General features: G+C 41.0%; 1 protein-coding gene across 3 annotated transcripts in view; it reads left to right on the top strand.

Annotated features, from left to right (window-relative positions):
- The window catches only part of rtn1a (reticulon 1a), a 38,608-nt gene extending 17,306 nt beyond the window's left edge, over positions 1 to 21,302 (top strand). Inside the window, exons 2-9 of one of the 3 annotated variants that reach the window (XM_015014519.1) lie at positions 5,594 to 6,247; positions 6,355 to 7,014; positions 16,964 to 17,171; positions 17,251 to 17,389; positions 17,464 to 17,533; positions 19,083 to 19,129; positions 19,208 to 19,266; positions 20,474 to 21,302. In XM_015014519.1, coding sequence (XP_014870005.1) covers positions 5,594 to 6,247; positions 6,355 to 7,014; positions 16,964 to 17,171; positions 17,251 to 17,389; positions 17,464 to 17,533; positions 19,083 to 19,129; positions 19,208 to 19,266; positions 20,474 to 20,516 — 1,880 coding nt within the window. In that variant the 3' untranslated portion in view covers positions 20,517 to 21,302. Of the gene's footprint in view, positions 1 to 5,593; positions 6,248 to 6,354; positions 7,015 to 10,536; positions 10,823 to 14,611; positions 14,729 to 16,963; positions 17,172 to 17,250; positions 17,390 to 17,463; positions 17,534 to 19,082; positions 19,130 to 19,207; positions 19,267 to 20,473 lie in introns of those variants that run through there. The other 2 variants (XM_015014520.1, XM_015014521.1) reach the window with 2 other exon arrangements.
- The last annotated feature ends 191 nt before the right edge of the window (positions 21,303 to 21,493 follow it).

Below are 21,493 nucleotides of genomic sequence, written 5' to 3'. Positions count from 1 at the left end.
AAAAAAAAATAAAAAAAAAAATAAAGATTTGGGGATGCAAATTAAGAGATTGGCGAGGGGGGAGGGGGGGGGGGGAGGTTATTACTTTTTCATAGTGGCGGTTTTGTTTATATTACATAATTTCCCTTAAGTTAAAAACTCATTTTAACTCTAAGATTATAATTTGCTTGATGGTCAGAAACAAGTTTGACAAAAAGAGCCTAATATTTGTCCCCGATGTTATAATTAGATACAAAGTAGCCGTAAACAGCTCTGTTCATACAAAATTAAACCAAGATTGAAACGATTAATCATCATTAATTGATTATTGAAATAATCAACTAATTTAGTAATTGAATAATTGTTAAACTGGAGTAAAAAAAAAAGTCTATTTGCTGAAAAAACATATTTGGAGCAGCAATAAAGCAAAAACTGAAAAAAATATACATTTTAATTTAAAAAAATAAAAAAAAACTGGTGAAGTTTTAGCTTCACCCGGTTCTAATTCACTAAAGGAATGGTATGAAAATGCTTTTGAAGCAACAAAATGTTTTTATCAAAGAGAGAAATTGAAATTTGTATTTGGATAATATAGTATAAAAAAGGTTTAAGAGATTAAATAAAAAATCTGGAAAACGTGTAAAAACAAGTATCCAATTAGAATAATCAAACGATTAATCGATGACGAAAATAATCATTTGTTGCATCCCTAAGTTAAAACAGTATAAATATTTTACAGTATCTCTGTACGCCGTCCATCCAGAATGTAGAAATATTTGCTTTTTCAGCACACATTCAACTCTTCTGGAAGAACACCAGAAACATTATGATTTACCGTCAAAAGGCACAGATGGCTGTGAAAGAAGAGCCCAGCAAGTGTCTGAATGGATTGTTTTCCACAAGGTCAAACTGTGAAAGAAGACTCCTGAAAGATAACACCACAGCTGATAGGGCAGCGGACAGAGTAACGTGTTCGCCACCGAGACGCAGACTCACATATGCTTCTGGGAAAACATGGCCGAACGCTTTACTGGTCTCTGAAGTAAGCATAAGAGAAGAAAACAGCTAAAAATCTCTTTTCTGCTCAGATCTACCAAACAGTTTGTACTTCAGGCTCTTCATTAAGGCTGAAACAATTAATCGCGATTAATCAGTTATTGAAAGAATTGTCAACTCGTAATATTGCAACAATAGTCATATTTCGAGAATTAAGTCGAGATATAACAATAAAGTGGTAACATTATCAGAATAAAGTTGAGATAATGAGAATAAAGTCATATTTTTGAAAAGTTATATTACAAGAATAGCATTTTACTATTTTAGTAATCCTACAACTTTATTCTCATCATTTCAACTTCATTCTCGTAATTTCATTTTCCCAGTGTCGCTTGTAACAAAAGTCTTGAAAAATCTATAGAATGTGCCAACTTTTAAATCCGATTAATCGTTTAATCATCAGAATAAGTGATTAGTAAGCTAATAGCTAGTGCAGACCCATTCTTCCTGGTAAGTCCTTCCTGTTTTGGAGCTCCAGCCCTTCATGCATCATCTGGGCTGCCTTGTTTTTAGTCAGTTGGCTGATAATTGGGAGCCTCTACTTTGGCCTTGCACAGCCTGTCGCTCTGCATTATGCTCAGAGCTGCACTGCATGCAGAGGACAACAAAAGGACTTCCCCTCCACCAGGACATATTTATCTAGCCGCCCCGTCCCTTCAGCGGCTGCAGCATCACAACACAATTCCCCCGTTGTCAAGCCAGATTCCATCCGACTGCACTGAAGCGTTCATCTCAGCCTTTTGGAAACCTAAATGCCCCCGATATGCAACAAGTTTGTCCAACTGAAGCATTCATTAGTGACATATCTGCAGGCTTTAAGCTGCTGGAGCGACCTTATGCAACTGCTGGGATGTTTATCGCGCTGCAGCGTGGAAAGGTTTGATGAGAAGTGGGTGGAGGGGTGTTCGCCTGTGGTCAATCGGATTACGAGCCGTTCCCAGAGGTCACCCGTCTTTGAGCATGTAGCGGCTCTGAGTGCTTCCTGCTGCACGGCACTTAAATATACAGACAATCAATGATGATGCTGTTGCTGCCGGGGTGGTGGCCGATGAGAATAAGAGGATCAGAGGTGCACACAGAAATGTTGGGGGGCAAGAGCTCAAGTGGGGCAAAAACGGGGACCTTGTGACGTAGTTGTGTAAAATTTGTAGCAGCTCAGAAGAATCATCCAGACTTCTGCATGAATATATTAATGTAAAATATAACAGAAATTATTCTTGAGAGTTAAGATTAATGAGAGCAACTACAATTCCAGAGAACTGAAATAATTAATCACGATTAATCGATTATTGAAGTAATCAACTAATTTAGTAATCAATTAATCGTTAACAGGATTATAGAGTCAAATACAAGTCATTTGATGTAAGAACATTTCAGAGCAGTAATTAAGCCAAAACTTTGCAAAAAATAAATACTTTTTGTAATTAAGATGAAAAAAAATCTTGTTTTACCCAAAGCTCAAATGGCAGGTTTAGCTTCACCTGGTTCAAATTCTGCACAAGAAATCTATGAGTCACCTTTTGCTATCCATTTATTAACTGATTAATCCAAAGATAATCAATAAATCAGCCCTACACTGTAGTCAAGCAGAAAGCACTGAGCTTTTCACATGTTGATGTTAAAAGTATTTTTTAGCAGCAGGTGCATCCTTTGCTACAAATGATTAATTGTTCACTAAAGGAATGTCGTGTTATTGAATTTTAGGCAATAACATATTTATTTTCTTATTTTAAAAAAGAACTGATTTGTTTATGGGCATGCCTTAATGCATTTCTAATATAATATAAAAATGGCTTAGATGAAAAATCTGTAGAATAATCGAATTGTTTTATCCAGTTAATCGTCAGAACAATCGATTAATCAATAAAAATAATTGTTAGTTGCAGCCCTAATAATTATTTATAAATTGTGTGGCATTGGTAACGTAGGCTTTTACATACAAATATGCTATACACTATACACACAAAAAGATTTCAAAAGGGCACTTTTCTGTCCAAAGGAGAAATGGCAGAATTTTAAAAATAATTTTAAATAATAAAATGTTAATCTTCTCATTTTGAAAATCAGTTTGTTGAATTTTTTTCTATAAAAAAATGCTTAAATGAAAAATGTGCAGAATGTGACAAATGTTTTCTTTGATTAATTGTCAGAATAACTGATTAATCGATATATATGTAGGCCTTTAAATCCAGAAATCTGTGCAGCTCTCCACCAATACTATATACTTAAACCCGGACAAGCGAGAGAAAATGGATGGATGGAAAACCAAAGATTTCAAGATGGAAGATTTTTTAGTTCAGAAGAAAATGGGTCGGGCCTTTAGCGCCTCCTAGTGTCTCTGATTTTAACCAGACATTCAGGGCGAGCAGCTCACAGGTTCTGCAGATGGAGATGCTGTAGATATTCTCCCTTCAAACTGTTCCAGCCCGTATCGCCTCCTGTTGAGTCCCGACCCGGGCGTGGCGTGTTTACGCCTCGGTTCTGATGTATTGTTAATGACGGAGGAACAGCAGAAGGGAAGCGAAGGGCGGTGGGTCTCTTTAGAAAGGAAGCTAACGAAGGGACCGGGCGTCCTGACTCGTCTGGTCTCCTGTCCATCAGTCTGCGTCCTCCACAGCTGACCCTCCGTTTTTACTCTCAGCCCCACCAGAACCCCACATCCAGCCCAGCAGGAGAACCAGCCTATTTATAGGAGCAGCCGCTGGCCTGAGGAAGCAGAGCTCACTTTGCGTTTGACTCGTAAACAGCAAACTGGAATCCAGTCGCTCAGTTTCAACTAATTTCAATATTTATACTGACTTGATTTATTTTTCTACCAAGATGGAAATCTGAGCTTCACTTCCTGTCTGCACTTTGACTGAACACTGCAAAAACAAAAAATCTTACCAGCTATCTTTGGTCTAGTTTCTAGTGCATATATCTTAGTACCCTTGAAATAAGACAAACTCAAAAGTAGATTTTCAGCAGGATGTTTGTTTTGAGTAAATAAATCCTTAATGCTGATGAAAAAGTGCAGGTTTAATTGGCAGATTATTCCACTTATGGAGTAACTTAAGTATTAACTGACTTAAACTTGTTTCTTGCTGAAAACTTACTTGAAAGTTAGTTTTGTCTCATTTCAAGCGTCCTAAGATATTTGCACTAGAAACCAAAGATGCTTGGTAACATTTTGTGTTTTTGCAGTGCAAGTGTGTCTGACTACATGTGGTGGAAAAACGCAGGTGATGCGACACAAAACAAAACCCTGCTTCCTGTTCCCGTCAGGGGAAACGGTCTGAAATGAAACAGCGCTCTGGGTTTCTGCTCCAGTCAGTCCTCCACTGGTTGCTTTTGGGACAGACTGCAGTTGTGTTCAGATGTGGCTTTTTGGGAGTCCAAACAATCCTCCTTTGTCCATTATTGGGCACAAGCGGCCGCTGTGTGAGCATGCCTACAACCAGACACGCAGTGTGACCGAGTCCCAGCCTGTCAGTCAGGCTGCAGCAGCAGCTGAAGCACATCTTTGTTTCACTGAACGGTTTCTTTAATCCGACTCCGTCTGCTTTGACCCAGAGAACACTGTAAAAACACAATCTTACCAAGTACTTTTGGTTTAGTTTTAAAAGTAACTTTTCAGCAAGATAAAAGAGTTATTTTAAGTCAACAACTGCTTTATATTGGTGAATAAGTACTGGCTGATTATTTCAATAATAACTAGGGGAAAATGTCTTAGTATAACTGAAATAATCAGCGTGTGGAACCAGAACCTATTTATCAATATTAAAGGTGGATCTATGTAAAATTCACATTTTGTATGTTTTTTTTTGCTTCCATTTGGATTTTTACTACTTTTAAAAAGAGTTTGAGCACTAAAAAAAAAAAAAGAAAGAAAGACTGGCTGTTTCTGGCAGTAAGTTAATGGTTTTCGGTGTCTGAAAAACCTCTGGGCAGTGCCTGCCCAAAGGCCAAAGGCAGCAGTCAATGTCCGTTACCTAGCAACCCTAGCAGAGTCCCTTACCTAGCAACTTACCTAGCAAGCTGAGCTCCAGCATATTTACCTCTGTATGCGCTGCTGGAAGAGACGAAGTGTTTTGGTCTTGACTTATCATCCAGAAACCACTTGCTGCATTCTTGTTTATTGTGCAGAATGATCCACTTTTGCTTTTCAAAGATGTACGGCTGTATAATTGTGAATCTGATTGCAGCCATTTATATGTGGAAGTGTAAATGTTGAGTTGCAGGGCGTTGCCAGCAGCAGCTTATTTGGATTTAAAGTGACAGGAGCCCCTAAAACTGCCCAGAATGGGCAGAACTGAGCAGAATAAAATGCTAAAATGATTTTGTGCAAAAAATGTAATAAATATGTTTTGTATAGACCATAGACCTATCCCAAGACGTTCAAGGAAGCACAATATGTCTGTCACCTTTAAGGAGTAAAACAGCTCATGTTACTTCCTGGAAAGTTACTTGTAAGTTTGCCTAAGATATATTCACTAGCGACTGGACCAAAGATACTTGGTAAGACTTTGTGGATTTTAAGTGTTTGGATTCTTCTGACTCCCTCTACCCGTTTCTGCAGGTGATCCCATGTCGGGCCTGTTTAGGAAACCCATGAATGACGATGGCGATGTGTACACCTCCCTGATGTCCAATCAGGCCTCCTACCTGCCGGACGACCTGAAGCCGTCCAATGCCCTGGGCGACTTCACCGGCGACGCCTACAGCTTCACCTCCAAAACCAAAACCGCTTCCAATTTCCCCGACGACACCCCCAAGTCCCTGCTGGGCTCCGACAAGACAGAATCCTACAACTACATGGATATCAGCCATGGGGAGGAGCGCCAAGGCAGCCGGGCCTCCGCTGACCTCGACCTGGTGGGGCGGTACATCGATAACAACCCCGGAGGAGACGAGGAAGATGAGGAGGAAGAGGAGGAGAATCTGGGTCCGGCGCTCGGCTCCCACTCCTTCCCCTACGTGGAGGATCCGTCTGACGAGGAGCTGAACGACTACCGCTCCTACCGGAACCTGGGCGGCACCCCGCAGACGGCCAGCCCGGTGAAGATCACCCTGACTGAGTCGTCTAAAGCCGAGCCCCAGCAGCTTCCCCCGCCAGTCGCCGTGTCGGAGCGTGAAAATGTCCTGAGCGTGGGTCAGCAGGGCGTTCCCACGGTAACCCTGTCTGAGCCAGAGGACGACAGCCCCGCCACCACGCCCAACGCTTCACCAACAAGTAGGTGCAGAGCAGAATCGGCTTTTTAATAGTCAGTAATCTGCAATCGGTGCACCGACAGTTTTCTGCTTCTAATCTAGACTATTTTCTGCTTTCTCTGTGAACAGGGAAACAGTTTTCCTCTGAGGACATGTTCAAGGTTGAATCTGGAAAGCCCGCAGCTTCCAGAAGCAACACGGGCCCGAAACCCGGGAGTCGGGATCACGAGGGCAGCAGCGCCGAGTCCGGAGACTCGGAGATCGAGCTGGTCTCCGAAGAACCTCCCAAGCCGCGCAGCAACCCATTTACTGAGCCTCCGAAGAACAAGGTGACCAGCAACCCCTTCGACAACGCCCCGGCGGCCAAGGCCGGGCCGGGCCTCGCTGCCGGGCCTGCAGCCTACAGCATCCTGAGGGAGGAGCGGGAAGCAGAGCTCGACAGCGACCTCATCATCGAGTCCGCCTCCGAGGAAAGCCCCAAGAGAGAGCAGGGCATCGGCGGCCCCAAGCAGGGCGCCGCGCCTCCGTCCCCTCTGGTCTACGCCGCCAGCCCTCCCCGCAGTCACCCCGAGGCGGCGCCGGTCCAGCCGCCGGCCGCCGAAAAGGCCAAGAGCCCCGTCAGAGCAGAGGAGGATCCTCCCAGCAAGCCGAAGCCTCCGACTGCCACTGTGCCTCCGGAGGTGAGATCAGAAAAGCCCCAGCAGGCCGACACGCCGCCCCAGCAGGGCAAGGGAGAGCTGGGAAAAGCTGCTGTCGCCGCGCTGCTGGAGGGATTCAGCAAGCAGAAAGGTTGGTGCTCAAATCACAGGCACACTGCAAAAACACAAAACCTCACCAAGCTCCACTTTCTACCACTAATGTCTACAACGACAAAACTAACGTACAAGTTACTTTTCAGCAAGACGTAGGAGCTTCTTTAAGTTAATAACGGCTTAATATTGATGAATAAAAGCTCTGGTTCCACTGGCAGATTATTTCACTTAAAACATTTTATTTCAAGAGTACCAAAAATATTTTCAGTAAAATAAAACAAGTATAAAAGGCTGCTCTTATACTGCAAAAACAAAATATAAAGAGTAGTTTTGGGTCTGGTTTTCACTGGAAATATCACATGGAATAAGTTAAAACTAGCTTTTAAGTAACTTTTCAGCAAGAAATAGGAGCTTAAATAATTCCTCAATATTGATAAAAACATACTAGATTGACAGATTATTTTACAGATTATAAACAAGACATTTCAAGTGTACTAAGATATAAAAAATAAGTTTGTCTAATTTTCAGTGAAAATATCAATATACATAAAATAAGACAACACTAACAACTCTTATATAATATGCCAGATATAAAATGCCAGTGAAACAAAAACGTTTCCTTCAATTTAAAAAAAAAACTCCTGTATCTTGCTGGAAAAATATGTTAGTTTTGTCTTACTTCACTAGAAACTAGACTAAAATACTTTGTGTTTTTGCAGTGTATGAACTGTGACGTCTGACATATAAAAATACTTGGATGTTCCTCTGAGTGGGAGGAAACGCTCCTGCTGTGCTCGGTTTGCATATGCTGCCCCCTGGTGGAACATAAGGGGAAAAAATAAAACTCTTCTCACTAGAGGTGGACATTTATTGAATCATTTATTGTAAGAATTTCTATTTAAATTCCAACTAATAATCTTTAAAACACATCAAAACTGTCCTTACTGGTAAGTTTTTGCTATTTTTGATAAATTAAAGCATCAATAAAAACAAATAAATTTGAAAATACAGTTTCAGTTTAGTGATACAAATAATGTAACCAGTTTCCTAAAGAAGCTTATTACAGCATTATTTGTGTTTGCGGAGTTATAATTGTGAGACACAGTCATTCAGTTACCTTAAAAACTAAGAATAAATAGTTCTTATGGTCACTAGTTTTGCTGTTGCAATAAAAACGCAAATTATTGTGATAAAACTTTAAGTCCACATTGTCCGCCCCCACTGGGATAATGCTTTTATTTTCATGTTTCACCTTATTATTATCATTAAAAAGATGAGCAGGTAATGGTGTTTTAATACTGATGCTGGATGTTCTGACTCCATAATGATTTGATGTTAAAGCTGGGTCAGTTTTCTGTTGCATCTTCCCTTCAAGTCCGACTCTTCAAACATTTTTCTGCCTCTAGTCAAACATAATGTAGGTTTGCATGTAAACATTTATGAATTTTGCATGAATGAACGGTTGTGCAGTCCCGTTTTGTTTTGATCAGACTGAAAGAAGGTTCTGGAAACACACAAAAACAGGTCATGTCAATTAATTTCTGCACCACTAGAGGGAGCAGCACAGCTTTGTTGGAGATCATCAGATATTTATGTCATCAGTCAGAGCACTTCCCCACCAGCTGCTATAGCAACAGTGAGGTTGGAGCATGCTCAGTGTGAGCCGCTGCCTTTGCTCCCGGTTGGTGTTGGCATGGAGGCAAATGAGGCTGCAGAAAGCAGAAGGTGTGAGGTGTGGCAGTCTGCAGGGGAGGGGAAGACTGGACCTCGAAAACGGCACCGATTCACTGAAACGAGTGTTAAAGCAAACCGGGACGTCGCTGGTATCTCAGCTGCATCCTGTCTTTTGCTTTTCCTTTTTAGCGCTCCATTTGCAAACCAAATGTGGTCCGAGGAGGAGAAGCACAAACAGCTGAGCGGTGTGCAGAAATGTTCCGTCTTTACCATGAATTATTAAGAACTGCGCCTCCATTACAACCCAGACATAATGAAAAAAGAAGGAGGAATTTATAGCAACCGTAACCTTTATATAAATAAGAGAGCTGGATGTTTGCCATGTTGCTGCTCTCTTTATGAAACACGTTTCCATCCCGTCTGCTGAGCCATGTGACAGCAGACTGTCAGGAGGCTTTTCCAGCTTTCACTGCATGTGGTAAATGTTGCGATACACCAATAAAGACGCTGCAAATTAGGCATGTTTAATCATTTTAATCGTGATAAATTGATTATTGAAATAACCATCAACTAATTTAGTAATTGATTAATCATTAACCTGAGTCTACAGAACCAAAAAAGGCCATTTGATGAAAAAACATAACAGTAATTCAGACAAAACTGTACAAAGATATATAAACACTTAGCATTTATACTGTCTGCATATAAGTTCTACCCAGAACTCCTTAAGTGGAAAAGTTTTATTCAATAATTAATCCAAAAAATAATCAACATATTAGTCTGTATCTATTGGAGTAAACTCGAGCAGGAAGGGCTGAAAGTTTCACATTAGAAGTATTTTGTATCTCCAGATTCTTTGCTATAAATAAAACATACAAAAAAGGAAAGCTGTTACTTCATTTCAGGCAGTTAAATATTTATCTTCTTATTTAAAAATTATTTTAATTATTTGTTTATTGGCATCTTTTTATGTTTCCATAAAAAAATCTGAAGAATGTGCCTTTTTTTTTTTAATCGATTAATCACGAACTACAACAATCTATAGTTTAAACCTTAAAAATAATGCTGGATGGATTTACAAATATGTGAGGCACTGGTAAAACAGGCTTTTAGGTTTTTAAAAAAAGAAATCTGTGTATGAGAAAATGTATTTCTAATATTTTGTCAAAAGGGCTTTAGAGGTTAAATGAGAAATCTGTGGAACGGATCTTTTTATTTTTATCTGATTAATCGCCAACTAAAATCATAGTTTGTTACATCCCTAAAAAATATGTGGGACATTGGTAATATAGGCTTTTATAAATCTTTAATAAGAAATTTATTTGAAATATTTTTTTCTAATACTGTAAATAAAAAGAGACAAGCAAATAAATGAAAAATCTGCAAAATGTGCCAGTTTTTTATCCAATTAATTGATTAATCACCAAAAATAATCATTAGTTCTATTCCTAAAAATTATGTTGGATACTGGTAAATAAGGCATTTAAATCTTTAAAAAAATGTTTTTATTTGAAATTCTTAGTTATTTCTAATACTGTTAAGACTAAAAGACAAGTGGTTAAATGAAAAATCTCAGAAATGTGTCAGTTTTTCTTTTTTTTTAAAATCGATTAATCGTCACGGTAACCGATTCCTAAAATAATCTGTAGTTGCAGCCTGAATGAGCCTCCTCAACATGGAGGCATGTTTTGGTGCCAGTGTTGGAAACCGAGGATGACATGGTGTTTTTTTTACTGAAACATTTCTTTACGAGACAAAAGAGCGTCCACCGCAGCCACCCTCTTCCCCCCCGGGGCTTTAAATCATTGCATGGACGGTTTGCTGCAGCAGATTCGATGCTGTGCTGTTTACAACGTGCCCCCCTCCCTCCCTGCTCCTTCCTCCCGCTCCCCCACAAACACACACGTACGCTGCGCTCCACAGCATCAGTCTTTGTGCTCCGAGAGTCGGCAGCACCTTGGAAACCTCTCCTCCCTCCCTCCCGTCCTCAGCCTCTCTCTCTCTCACCGCATCCTTCCCACCATTCATGCCTCTCCGTGGGATGACCGACTGAGCCGCTCCTGCCGAAGAGGAAAGCGCGAAGAGACAAAGCGACGGAGGGACCAGCAGCATGCAGGCTTCTGCAGACATGACGAGGAAGGAGTGCTCGTGGAGCAGCTGGAAGGGCCAGGGTACTGACGCGTTTATGTGTTTTTACAGCCGGTTTGCATGTCGCCTCCAGACGCTCCGTTTCATGCATGCACGCGTTCGGCTTCTAATAGTGAAGTTTTGCTCCTTTATTTTTGCATGGGACACACCCTTAGTTCATATCTACACCCAGAGGAAACAAAGGCGGCGGTGGAGAATTTCTCCATCTGGTTTGGGTGCATGCTGGTACTGATTGTTGACACCCTCCCCGCTGCGCTGGGCGGCCGTTTTCATATGCTCCCATTTTTTTCCTCTTTGCTCTGGGGGGGGGCGAAATGAGTGCCAGACCATCGGATGGTGCTGATAGACTGTCTCCATGGTAACCAGGCCACACCCATCCTGATTACATCAGCCCCATATCCTAGGCCACCAGGGCGGCCCGCAGAGCGTCCGGCGGGGGAACGGAGAGAAAATGGCGGCGCTTTCAGCACAGTGCTCAGCTCAGAATAACGCATTCATTGTGCTACGGCGGCGGCACAATCTGGCTTCATGCCGTCCAGTTATTTCAAGAGTTAAGGATCCCTAAAGACCAAACCTCCACAAGCAAGGCGCACCAAATAGATGCTGATGGAAGCGAAGAAGAATCGATTCGATTTATGTTCTCCCTCTGAATCACGCAGAGTCATTTTTAAAGCTGCAGCGTTTTTGTTTAGTCATCCTTCCTGCTGAGCACACGACTGATTCAGCATCAATAAACGAGCGAGCCGAGTCAGACGAACACGTCCAACAACCACAATCCTCATGTTTTATACACAAAAACAGTTTAAATCTGGCTGCAGCACACATTATAACTCATTTCTAACACATTTTCTTCAAAATGAATCACTCAGAAGACAGAAAACAACATTCAAATTCCAATTATTTAAATACAGTAAGCAGCTTCACAGTATTTATTCAAGACAATCTAACACAACGCAACTAATATTCAATCATATGTTAACATTTAATCATTTATTTATTTACTGGTTTTTCCATTTTATAACTAATCTGAAAGGAAACAAATAATGTAGAAGTTTTCTAAATATTGTACAAAAGCATGAATTGGCTGATAGTGTTTCACAATATTTAATAATTTAATATAAAACATGAACTGAATGATTTTACTGTGAACCAATAGAAATGACTCTGCTGCTATTAAAATCAAACAACATTTAATCATTTTTAAAGTAGTATTTCAGTTCCATAACAAAGCCAAAGGAAAAGATCTCTAAACTAATGGTGTTAATATTGTAACCAGCTCAAGGATTAATACTTTTTAATGTATTTATTTATTTATTTGTCTTTTTTTTAAAAAAGAAATTAAATAGGACAACAACCCCTGGAGGTTTACATCTTTATGTCAAACACTAAAAATGTTGAAAACTTCCAGCTGAATATTTCCTCTGTAGCATCAGAAATATAATCTTAAAGCGGATCCTATTCTGGAAAATTTACATTTTGCACGTTTTTATACTTTCATTTGAGTCTCTGCTGCTTCTAAAAACCCAAGCACTTAAAAAAAAACATCCAGATGTTTTATGGATAAAAGTTCATGTTTTTGTTGCCATTCCCAATCACATTCTGTTACCTAGCAACCCCAGCTGAACCCAGTCCTGTTACCTAGCAACCCCAGCTGAACCCAGTCCTGTTACCTAGCAACCCAAGCCAACCCAGTCCTGTTACCTAGCAACCCCAGCTGAATCTAGTCCTGTTACCTAGCAACCCAAGCAGAGCGCCAGCACATTTGGTCAGACGGTTTTACCGCTGTATGTGCTGTACAATGGCTGCTGGAAGAGACAAGTGTTTTGTTGTTGACTTATTATTCATAAGCCTCTTGCTGCATTCTTGTTGGTTGTGCAGGAGGCTCTACTAATGCTTTTCAAAGTGTAAAAGTTGACTTGGGGGGGGGGGGGGGGGGGCAGCAGCTACTTATTTGGATTTAAAGTGACAAGACGTTTTAAAACAGCCAATTCTGAAAGGAATAAAAACTAAAATCTCATTACCTATGAAACCAACATGATTTGTTCCCAACCCTTTAAAGGAAGCATAACGGGTCACCTAGCAAAAAGCCTCAAACTGATAATAAATTCAGTCACATCTCTGCTCAGATGAGGCGAACCCAGTGTTTCTTCATGTCTTCTCTCCGTCTGGCTTGTTTGAGGCCACAGGGAAGTCGTTTGGTGGTTTAATTAGGTCAGGCTAAACTAGTTTCACTACAGAACTGGGGAAGGTGGGGCGGGAGATGATATTATTGTCAGCTGTGTTAACGGTTTGATCTGGTTTTGGCTCAGAGTGAGAGTTGAGCTCACTGGGCCGCTCTGGTTCTGCCTCTGAAGTCAGACTTTAACGGCTCATTTTTCTGGTAAGGACGATTTTCAGTGAGTTCCTGCAAATTAAATAATGTAAATTTAGTTATTTACACACTCCAACTGGAGGGATTTTATCCCATATTTCCATCTGATTCTCTGGACTAAAGAGAAACTTTCAGGGAAATTCATGGCTGCAAATCCTAAAGTTGATCAAAATGATTGTAATGTGAGATTTTGGTTTGAATAATAGACGGGTTTGGGTTATTTCATCAGAAAATCTTTAGGTTTTGCCCATTTAAGATTAAATCAGATTTACTGTCATTGCACTGTAAGCAGTACAACAAAATTAATTTTGGGCCTTTATAAACAAACAGTCTAAACCTAGACATAAGTATAATCTGGGAAAAAATTACATATTTAGCTTTGAATGATTACAATAAAAGTGTTGAACTAGAGTTAAATGGATTTACTTGAATGTAGGGTTCCAGCTGACAGTTATTTTAGTAAATTGGTTATTTTATCCAATCAATTGGATTCAAAATTGGCACATTTTGCTGATTTTTAATTTGACCACTTGAGCCTTTTTTATACAATGGTAAAAATACATTAAAAGAAGCGTATAAGCCATTCAATTCCTTTTTTAAAATAAGAAAAACATTTTATTACCTAAAATGTATGTGTGCGTTCATTTGTAGCAAAGGCTGGATCTGCAGCTAAAACAATAAGTCAGCCCTTTCTGCTCGACTTAATACAGTGCAGGGCTGATATATTGATTATTCTATCAATTACAAATAACTGGATCGAAAAATAGGAAATTATTTTATTGTAAATGCAAAATGTACATTATTTATTTTTGTACAGTTTTCGCTGAGTGTGTTCTTCCTTCAGTAATTGTCCTTTTCTGCACGTAAACTACATAACGATTAATCAATTACTAAATTAGTTGATTAATCGATACAGAACGATTAATCGTTTCAGCTCTATTATAAACAAGATGATTAAAATACGAGATTTTGGTTTGAATAATGTACGAGTCGGGGTTATTTTCTCAGAAAACCATCTTAAGGATGTTATTTTTAGCTTTATTGGGTTACTATAACCTCCAGAGTAGTTTGGTCGTTTTATCTGACTGCATTTGCTCGCAGTTGAACCGCTTTTGTCCTGCGTGATAAAAACGGAGCGTCTGCGTTTCTGTTTGGGTTTGGAGCGGCCGGTTCTCCACGTTCAGAGCGACATGAATCCCAGAACGCGCTCTCTCTCTCCTCATCTCTCGGTGGGGAGAAAAATGGAGCACGGTTACTATGGTAACTGCATCAGGCGGATCCCCTGCTAGTTTGAAAGGAGCTGTGCAGCTGTTGGTTTCAATCGGCGGACTTGAGTTTTGGTGGAAGACCTCAGAGTCAGGATCTGTTTGTGGACCAGCCGCGCCCCGTCCACATCACCCCCCCCTTCTGCTAGGCTGAATCCCGATTGGCTGGCGGCGCCGGCGCCCCTCCCCTGCCGTGTACAGGGGGTGGGGGGATGCCTCCCCCCTCCAGTGCTCTCCTTTTGTCCGTGAATAAAGCAGCTGCCTCTTTCCTTGTTCAGCCATGGGAGCCGCAGGTCAGTACTCACTTCTGATACAGAAAAAGCTTTTCAGTCACCGAGTTTCTCCCTGCAGCGTCGGTAATGTTCATGTCGGGCGTGTGTGATTATTTACTCTGTGCCTGTGTGTGACTGTGACAGAGCATCTCCATTCAGATCTCTGCCCAGTTGGTCAGAGGTGCATGTGCAGCAGCAGTTGCTGCTGGACGGCTCAGCTGTCCGTCGGATCGCTTCACGTGCCGCAGCAGCAACAGCAGATTATTTAAAACCCGGGCAGAGCCGTGTTGCCGTGCAGCTCCAGCCAGCCTTTCTGGCTTCCACAGACGCCTTTCAGCGGAGAGTAAAGATGGCCGTCATCACTATGCTGCTCGCAGCTCTTCAGCTAAAATTAGAGCGGACATGAAGGCAAGCAGATACACCCAAGAGGCAGAAGCAGCAAACCTTCGTTCATCTCTGATATTAAACTCCAGAAGAAGTTGGCGCCTCTCCCTGGCTTGCCAAAGGACGCATTGTGAACCCTGGTTGAACTGAAACAGGCCTGGATTCACAGAAGCTGTAACGCTACACTGAGCTAATCCTCAGTTACCACGTCTTCTTCTTCATCTTTGGCAGTAGCTTTGAATTTCAGGCCCCAGCACCCAAAGATGGCACTGCAGGAAGAACAGCTGCCTGCAGACGCCACATTGTGTCCGTTTGTCTTTACAAAGCGAAGCGGCGGCGCTGATGCCTCGTCATCCCTCACTGTGGACCGCCGTGGCTCCGTTATCGACGATCTGCTGATTGTGCTGCTATTTCTGCTGCTGCTTCCCAGACCTGCAGGTTAATCATCAACAGTCCTGGGAGCAGCAGAGCCATCGTTGCATGTATATGTATGTATGCGTGAGACCAGACCAGGTGATCCAGAAACCAACCAACATGAATCCATCTCAGCAGGTTACAGCCAGTAATCATCTCCTGCAGAGCCTCACTTAGCCAAGGTTTCTCCAACTCAAACTTAAGACATTTTAAGACCATTACGAATGGATTTTAAGATCTATATCTATAAATTAATGTATGAACTTTGTCCATTTACCGACGATATACGCAAACAAAGCTGGCTATGGTACGTTAGCAGTTAGTCACAGAACGCAATGAAGATGTCTGAATTTTGGCGAAAAGTTCCTCAAGGACATAAAATTCCATCCTTTCCATTTCCTCTCTTCCTTTCCTTTCCTTCTTTTGTTCTCTCATCTTTCCATTCCGCCTTTACATTCTTGTTTCTCATTTGCCGCAACAGGATTTCTGTAGGTTTCATCAACTCGCGTTTAAGACTTTTTAAAATCGCTACCAGTGGAATTTAAGACCAGAATATCCACAGAACTGGCGATAAATTTGCATTTATCCATGATACTGAAAAACTAGCAGCTAGTTAGCGGTTAGCATCACAGAACACAATGAAGATGTCCAAGGGTGACTATCCGTGAAAAATAAACTACATGGATATATATGATTAAATACTCATTCAACAACATTCAAGACCTGTGATTAACATATTTAAGGTCAACTTATATATTTTTTTTTATAAATTTAAAGGGACCTATTACGCATAATACATATTTTGCAAATTTGTACTTCCATTCGGGTTTCAACTGCTTCTAAAAACATCTGTACAATGGCTGCTGGAAAAGATAAATGTTCTGTTGTTGACTTTCCATCCTGACACCACTTACTGCATTCTTTTTGGTTGTGCAGGAGACGCCACTTCTGCTTTTCAAATATGTATAGTTGTATAATTGCATATTTGTTGGAGCCATTTTCACACGTGAGTGTAAGTGTCGAGTTGGTGGGCGTGGCCAGTTGCAGCTTATTTAGATTTAAAGAGACAAGACGCCCTAAAACAGCTCAGAATAGGCCGAACCGGCCAGACTAAAATCTCATCGTCAGAAAATGTATTGAACGTCTTTTGTATCGCCCATAGACCCATCAGGACCTGTCCAAGGAAGCACAATAGGTCATGTAATGAATTTGAGGCTTTTTAGGGAACCGTGGACACCCTGTTAGGTGTAGAAATGAATGAAACCTTTGCACCATCTTGTTGAAGCTGGGTTAAGCTGCAGCTCCCTGAGGATGCTGGGCTATCAATGGCTTCCAGTGGTTTGACCCAAATATGATCTCTGCAGCTCACAGCGGAGCCCGCCCGTTTAACAGGCTCATTCCTGGGAATTTGTGGTTGTGGATCCTGACTGACCTCTTTAATTTGTGCTTCCTCCTCAGCAATCGACCTCCTCTACTGGAGGAACGTGAAGCAGTCCGGCGCCGTGTTCAGCAGCGTCCTGCTGCTCCTGTTCTCCCTGACCCAGTTCAGCGTGGTCAGTGTCGGCGCCTACCTGGCTCTAGCGGCGCTCTCCGCCACCATCAGCTTCAGGATCTACAAGTCGGTGCTGCAGGCTGTGCAGAAGACCGATGAGGGGCATCCCTTCAAGTGAGGGGACAGATCGCCGGCCTAGTTGTCGTTTTGACTCCACAGAGGCTAAAAAGATATTTTATGATTTTGTTTCCAGGGCTTATCTGGAGATGGAGATCGCGATGTCACAGGACCAGATCAGTAAATACGCTGATAAGATCCTCCTGTACAGCAACACCTGCATGAAGGAGCTCCGCAGGCTGTTCCTCGTTCAGGATCTGGTGGATTCTTTGAAGGTTTGAACGCCGTCATTGCTTTTTATTTTATTGGTGCTGAGATGAAATGTTTGCCTGAAGGTGTTTGTGTTTAGTTTGCAGTTCTGATGTGGCTGCTGACCTACGTGGGTGCACTCTTCAACGGCCTGACGCTGCTCATCCTAGGTAAGATCTGATGCACTGATGGTGACTCACATGACGATGTCTTTCACTGTCATTTGTTTGGTTTAAGCCACTTAAACCAAACAAATGACTTAAAAACTTAAAAATTACACTCACTTTAGATTAATCAGGATAAAATCCGCTCTAAAACCAGCTTTCTCTCTCATGCCTCTATTGACATTATACAGGGAAAATGATGATAGTTCCTTCAACAGGTGATTTACTGCAACATTTAAACTGATCTACTGAGCAGTTTGGGATATTATGGGATTAGTTTGAGGTATATCCAGGTTTGGATAAGTCTGGAAAAAGAAAGCAGATTTCTAGACTTTATTCTCTATCCGACTGTCTAAATGTTGCGTCTTTACTTCTGTGTAGGGCTGCAAATAACGATTATTTTAGTAATCGATTATTCTAACCATTAATCGATTGAGCTGTTGACTCTTCTGACGATTAATTGGTAAATCGATTGTTTTGCTGATTAATCGGATAAAGAATTAACACCTCCTCTCCTTGTATCCTTTATTCTGTCCTTGCATCCTTCTTCACTTCCTTTTTGCCTGGTTGCATCACTTTTTTCTCTCAGGTTCGTTTTATTTCCATCCTTCCTTTCCTTCTTCCAGCACTCCTTCCTTTAATGATCTGCATTATTTGTCCTTCCTTCCCTCCTTGTGTGCTTCCTTACTTGTATCCTTTCATTTCCCTACATCATTCCTTTGTCCTTTCATCCTTGTTCCTCTTGTCATGACCTTCAATCCTTCCTTTTTTCTCAAGTCCTTCCATCCTACCCTCATTCTTCCCAGTTTCCTCTCTTCTCTTCCTCATTGTGTTTTTCTTCCTTCCACTCAATCTTTCCTTCCTCGTTTCTTATTTGCCATAAAGTTCCTGCAGGTTTCACTGACTCAAATTTAAGACTTTTCAATACCGTTATGAATAAAACTTAAGACCGATATAGTCACAGAAAAATGTTTGAGCGTCATTCAGCCAACTGGAAGTAAACTTGTATTTATCCCTGATAGACGCAAAAAAGCTAAAGAGCTAGCAGCGGTGTATTAGCAGCTAGTTAGCGGTAGCCTCAATTCACAACGTAATAAAGATTATTCTGCCTGACAGAAAAGTAAAATATAACATTGAATATACAATATTCATGTCGAGAGAAAATTTAAGAGATGGGAATAATATACTGAAGACCAACTGACATGTTTTATTTTAAGACATTTTAAGGACATAATTTTATATAAATGTGTTTTAAAGGATGGACATATAAGTTTAAATGTTAATTTTGTTACTATTTTTATATTTTTCTTGAAACATGAAAGGCTGACAACACCAGAAAGTCGAGTTTTGGATAAAAAAAAGTTCTGAATCTCTGCTTGAACCATAAGCAAGACGTTAAGTTTTTTTTTTTTTTTTTTTTTTTAAATCCAGTTTTTGCTGTTGGTTTACATCCGTTTATGATTAAAAAAAAAGTGTATCACTCTTTAAAGAGTTTCTTCTAACTTCTCAGTTTGAGTGAGATCTGATGGGCTTTATTAACTGTGTTCCTCTGCAGCTGTGGTGTCCATGTTCACTTTGCCTGTGGTTTATGAAAAACATCAGGTAAGAGCAGAAAAATCTCGGTTCGTTCCCGGTTTGGAAAAACTTGTGCAGCCTTGTAAAAGGTCTGTTTGTTTACAGGCACAGATTGATCAATACGTGGGACTAATACGGACCCAGGTCAACTCTGTGGTGGGGAAGTGAGTAAATGCGAAGCCGAATTTTATTTACTTATGACCATGTTGCTTTGTTAAGCTTTAAACGGGACTGAAATGAGGTTGGAGAAGAACTTTTTGTTCAGATTAAAATAAGGTTTTACTCCTTTGCAACAAGAACTTCAGGATCATCGTTCTTTGTTTTAATATTTGAAATGCTAAATTGTTTACATGCTTCATGGGATTAAGAGTGTTTTCACACCTGATAGTCAGGAAGATTCATCTTGATTGGGAACTAAAGTTGTAACATTTGTTGCATTTTAAGTTGGTGCATTTCGCTTTCACACTGAACTGTGTCAAACGAACCAAACCTTCAGAAAACCTGTTCCCCTCCTCGCCTGTGGTGGTGCTGCACCAAGAATCACTGCAGGAAACAACAAAGACTTCCAGAGAAGTCACCTAGTTCAACTTCCTTCTCCACAAAATGTAAACAAAAATGGAGTGGCATCAGAATTCTGCGGTTGTAGGATTTCTCTTGTGTCTTTGGTAAAAGAACACGAAGCATTTCTCCCTCTAACGTTAAACTAGCCTGTTTGTTTTGGATGCATTTCCCAGAATTCCCTGGGCTGTAGCGCACTTCCTGCTTTTGAAGCACCAGAATTCACTTAGTTTGTAGGAAGACCAGAGTTCACTTTTTTGGTCTTCATCAGAGTTTGTTTACGCATTCGCAAGGCATTCTGGGTAATGTCGAAACATACATATGAGTTCTGCGCTAGCAGGAGAAACAGCTCCTGGTCTTTTACCAAAGACAAAAAAGAAATGCTGCCACTGCTAAAAATCTGACAGTTTTATTTATATTTAGTGATGAAAGAAGTTGTCCTTGGTGTATTCTTCAGAGATTTTGATGTCGTTTCCTTCAGTGGTTCTCAGCGCAGCGCCCCCACAGGCGAGGAGGTGAACAGGTTTGGTTCGTTTGACTCAGTGCAGAGTGAAAATGAACCAGCAGCAGCTGAAAATTTAACAAATGTTTCAACTTTGGTTCCCAAGTGAACCATCAGGCATGAAAACACCCAAAATCAAATTAGATACTTACTAGAATCTCCAAACTTAATTTTACAGACAAAAATTAGCACCAGTCCAACTTCATTCACCGTCTTAACCAAACTTTGAGTATTTATGAGATTTTACTCGTTAAAATAAAATCTTACCTCAAGCTTTTCCTGAAAACGATGCACCACATCTCTCTGTCCAGGATCCAGGCGAAGATCCCCGGGGCCAAGAGGAAGGAGGAGTAATCCTGTCCGTGTCACCTTGAAGCTGACGGTCCAGTCCAGCTCCGAGTCGGGCTCCCGGCTGACGGGCCCGATCATCATCTGTGGAGCATAGTGCTTTGTCATCTTGGTGTTCTCCAAAGCATCCAGTGGAGAAGCCTTCACCTGTCTATAGCAGTCCAACACTAACACACAGTCACAGTACGTGTATAATCCTGCTTCTAGGTAGACAACTACACAACTCAAAGACAAAAAAAGAACCTGTTTGTGTTGCTTATTATGAAGTGCATGAAGTCGAGCCTTGGGTAAATAATATTTGATATCTTTTGTGCAGTTTTGAAATCACGCTACATTTTTGCTTTGCAGTGTTTAACCACGACTTGTAATGGTTTGGCCCCAAGAGGCTGAAAGCCCACAGACTTCCTCCGCTGCCAGTGTTAAATACTGCTTCATGTCTCTGAGTTAGCAGTCGGGGCTTTTCTCAGTATGTCAATATAATATATAAATAATAATAATTTCCTTTCGGTGTTTCCAAGCACAAGATAATTTACGATATGCGTGTTAGATGTGGTAATCGTAGGGGTTTTGCTCTTTGTAATAATCATAAGGAACAACACACGCGCTCACGTTAGGTACTGTTGTACAAGTATGAAGACAAGGTGATATTAAGCTTGTTTGAATAACTGTCCAACTTTGTATTTCGTTCAGCTATACTCTGTAGTTCTTTAGACCCTGGACTCTTAACTATTTGCACTTACAGTATGTATTTAATTACAGGAATAATGAAAATAAATGTACCTTGATGTAACACCTCCTCATCCACCTCACTGGTTCTTCCTACCAGCTTAAAGGCGTCTCTGGAGAAGCTCTCATGTTGAGTCTTGGTTTGGTGAGCTATAAATACAAAGCTCTGGATTCTGGCACTGACACAGCAGAGTGCTGCATAGACGTATTTAACTCGAGTCAGGGGTCACAATGAGCTGGTCTGAAATAAAGACTGA

Source organism: Poecilia latipinna, unplaced genomic scaffold (genome assembly GCF_001443285.1).
Source record: "Poecilia latipinna isolate Pla-1442-1.1 unplaced genomic scaffold, P_latipinna-1.0 Scaffold1822, whole genome shotgun sequence".
Taxonomy (NCBI): domain Eukaryota; kingdom Metazoa; phylum Chordata; class Actinopteri; order Cyprinodontiformes; family Poeciliidae; genus Poecilia; species Poecilia latipinna.
This window is presented reverse-complemented; position numbering and strand designations above follow the sequence as displayed.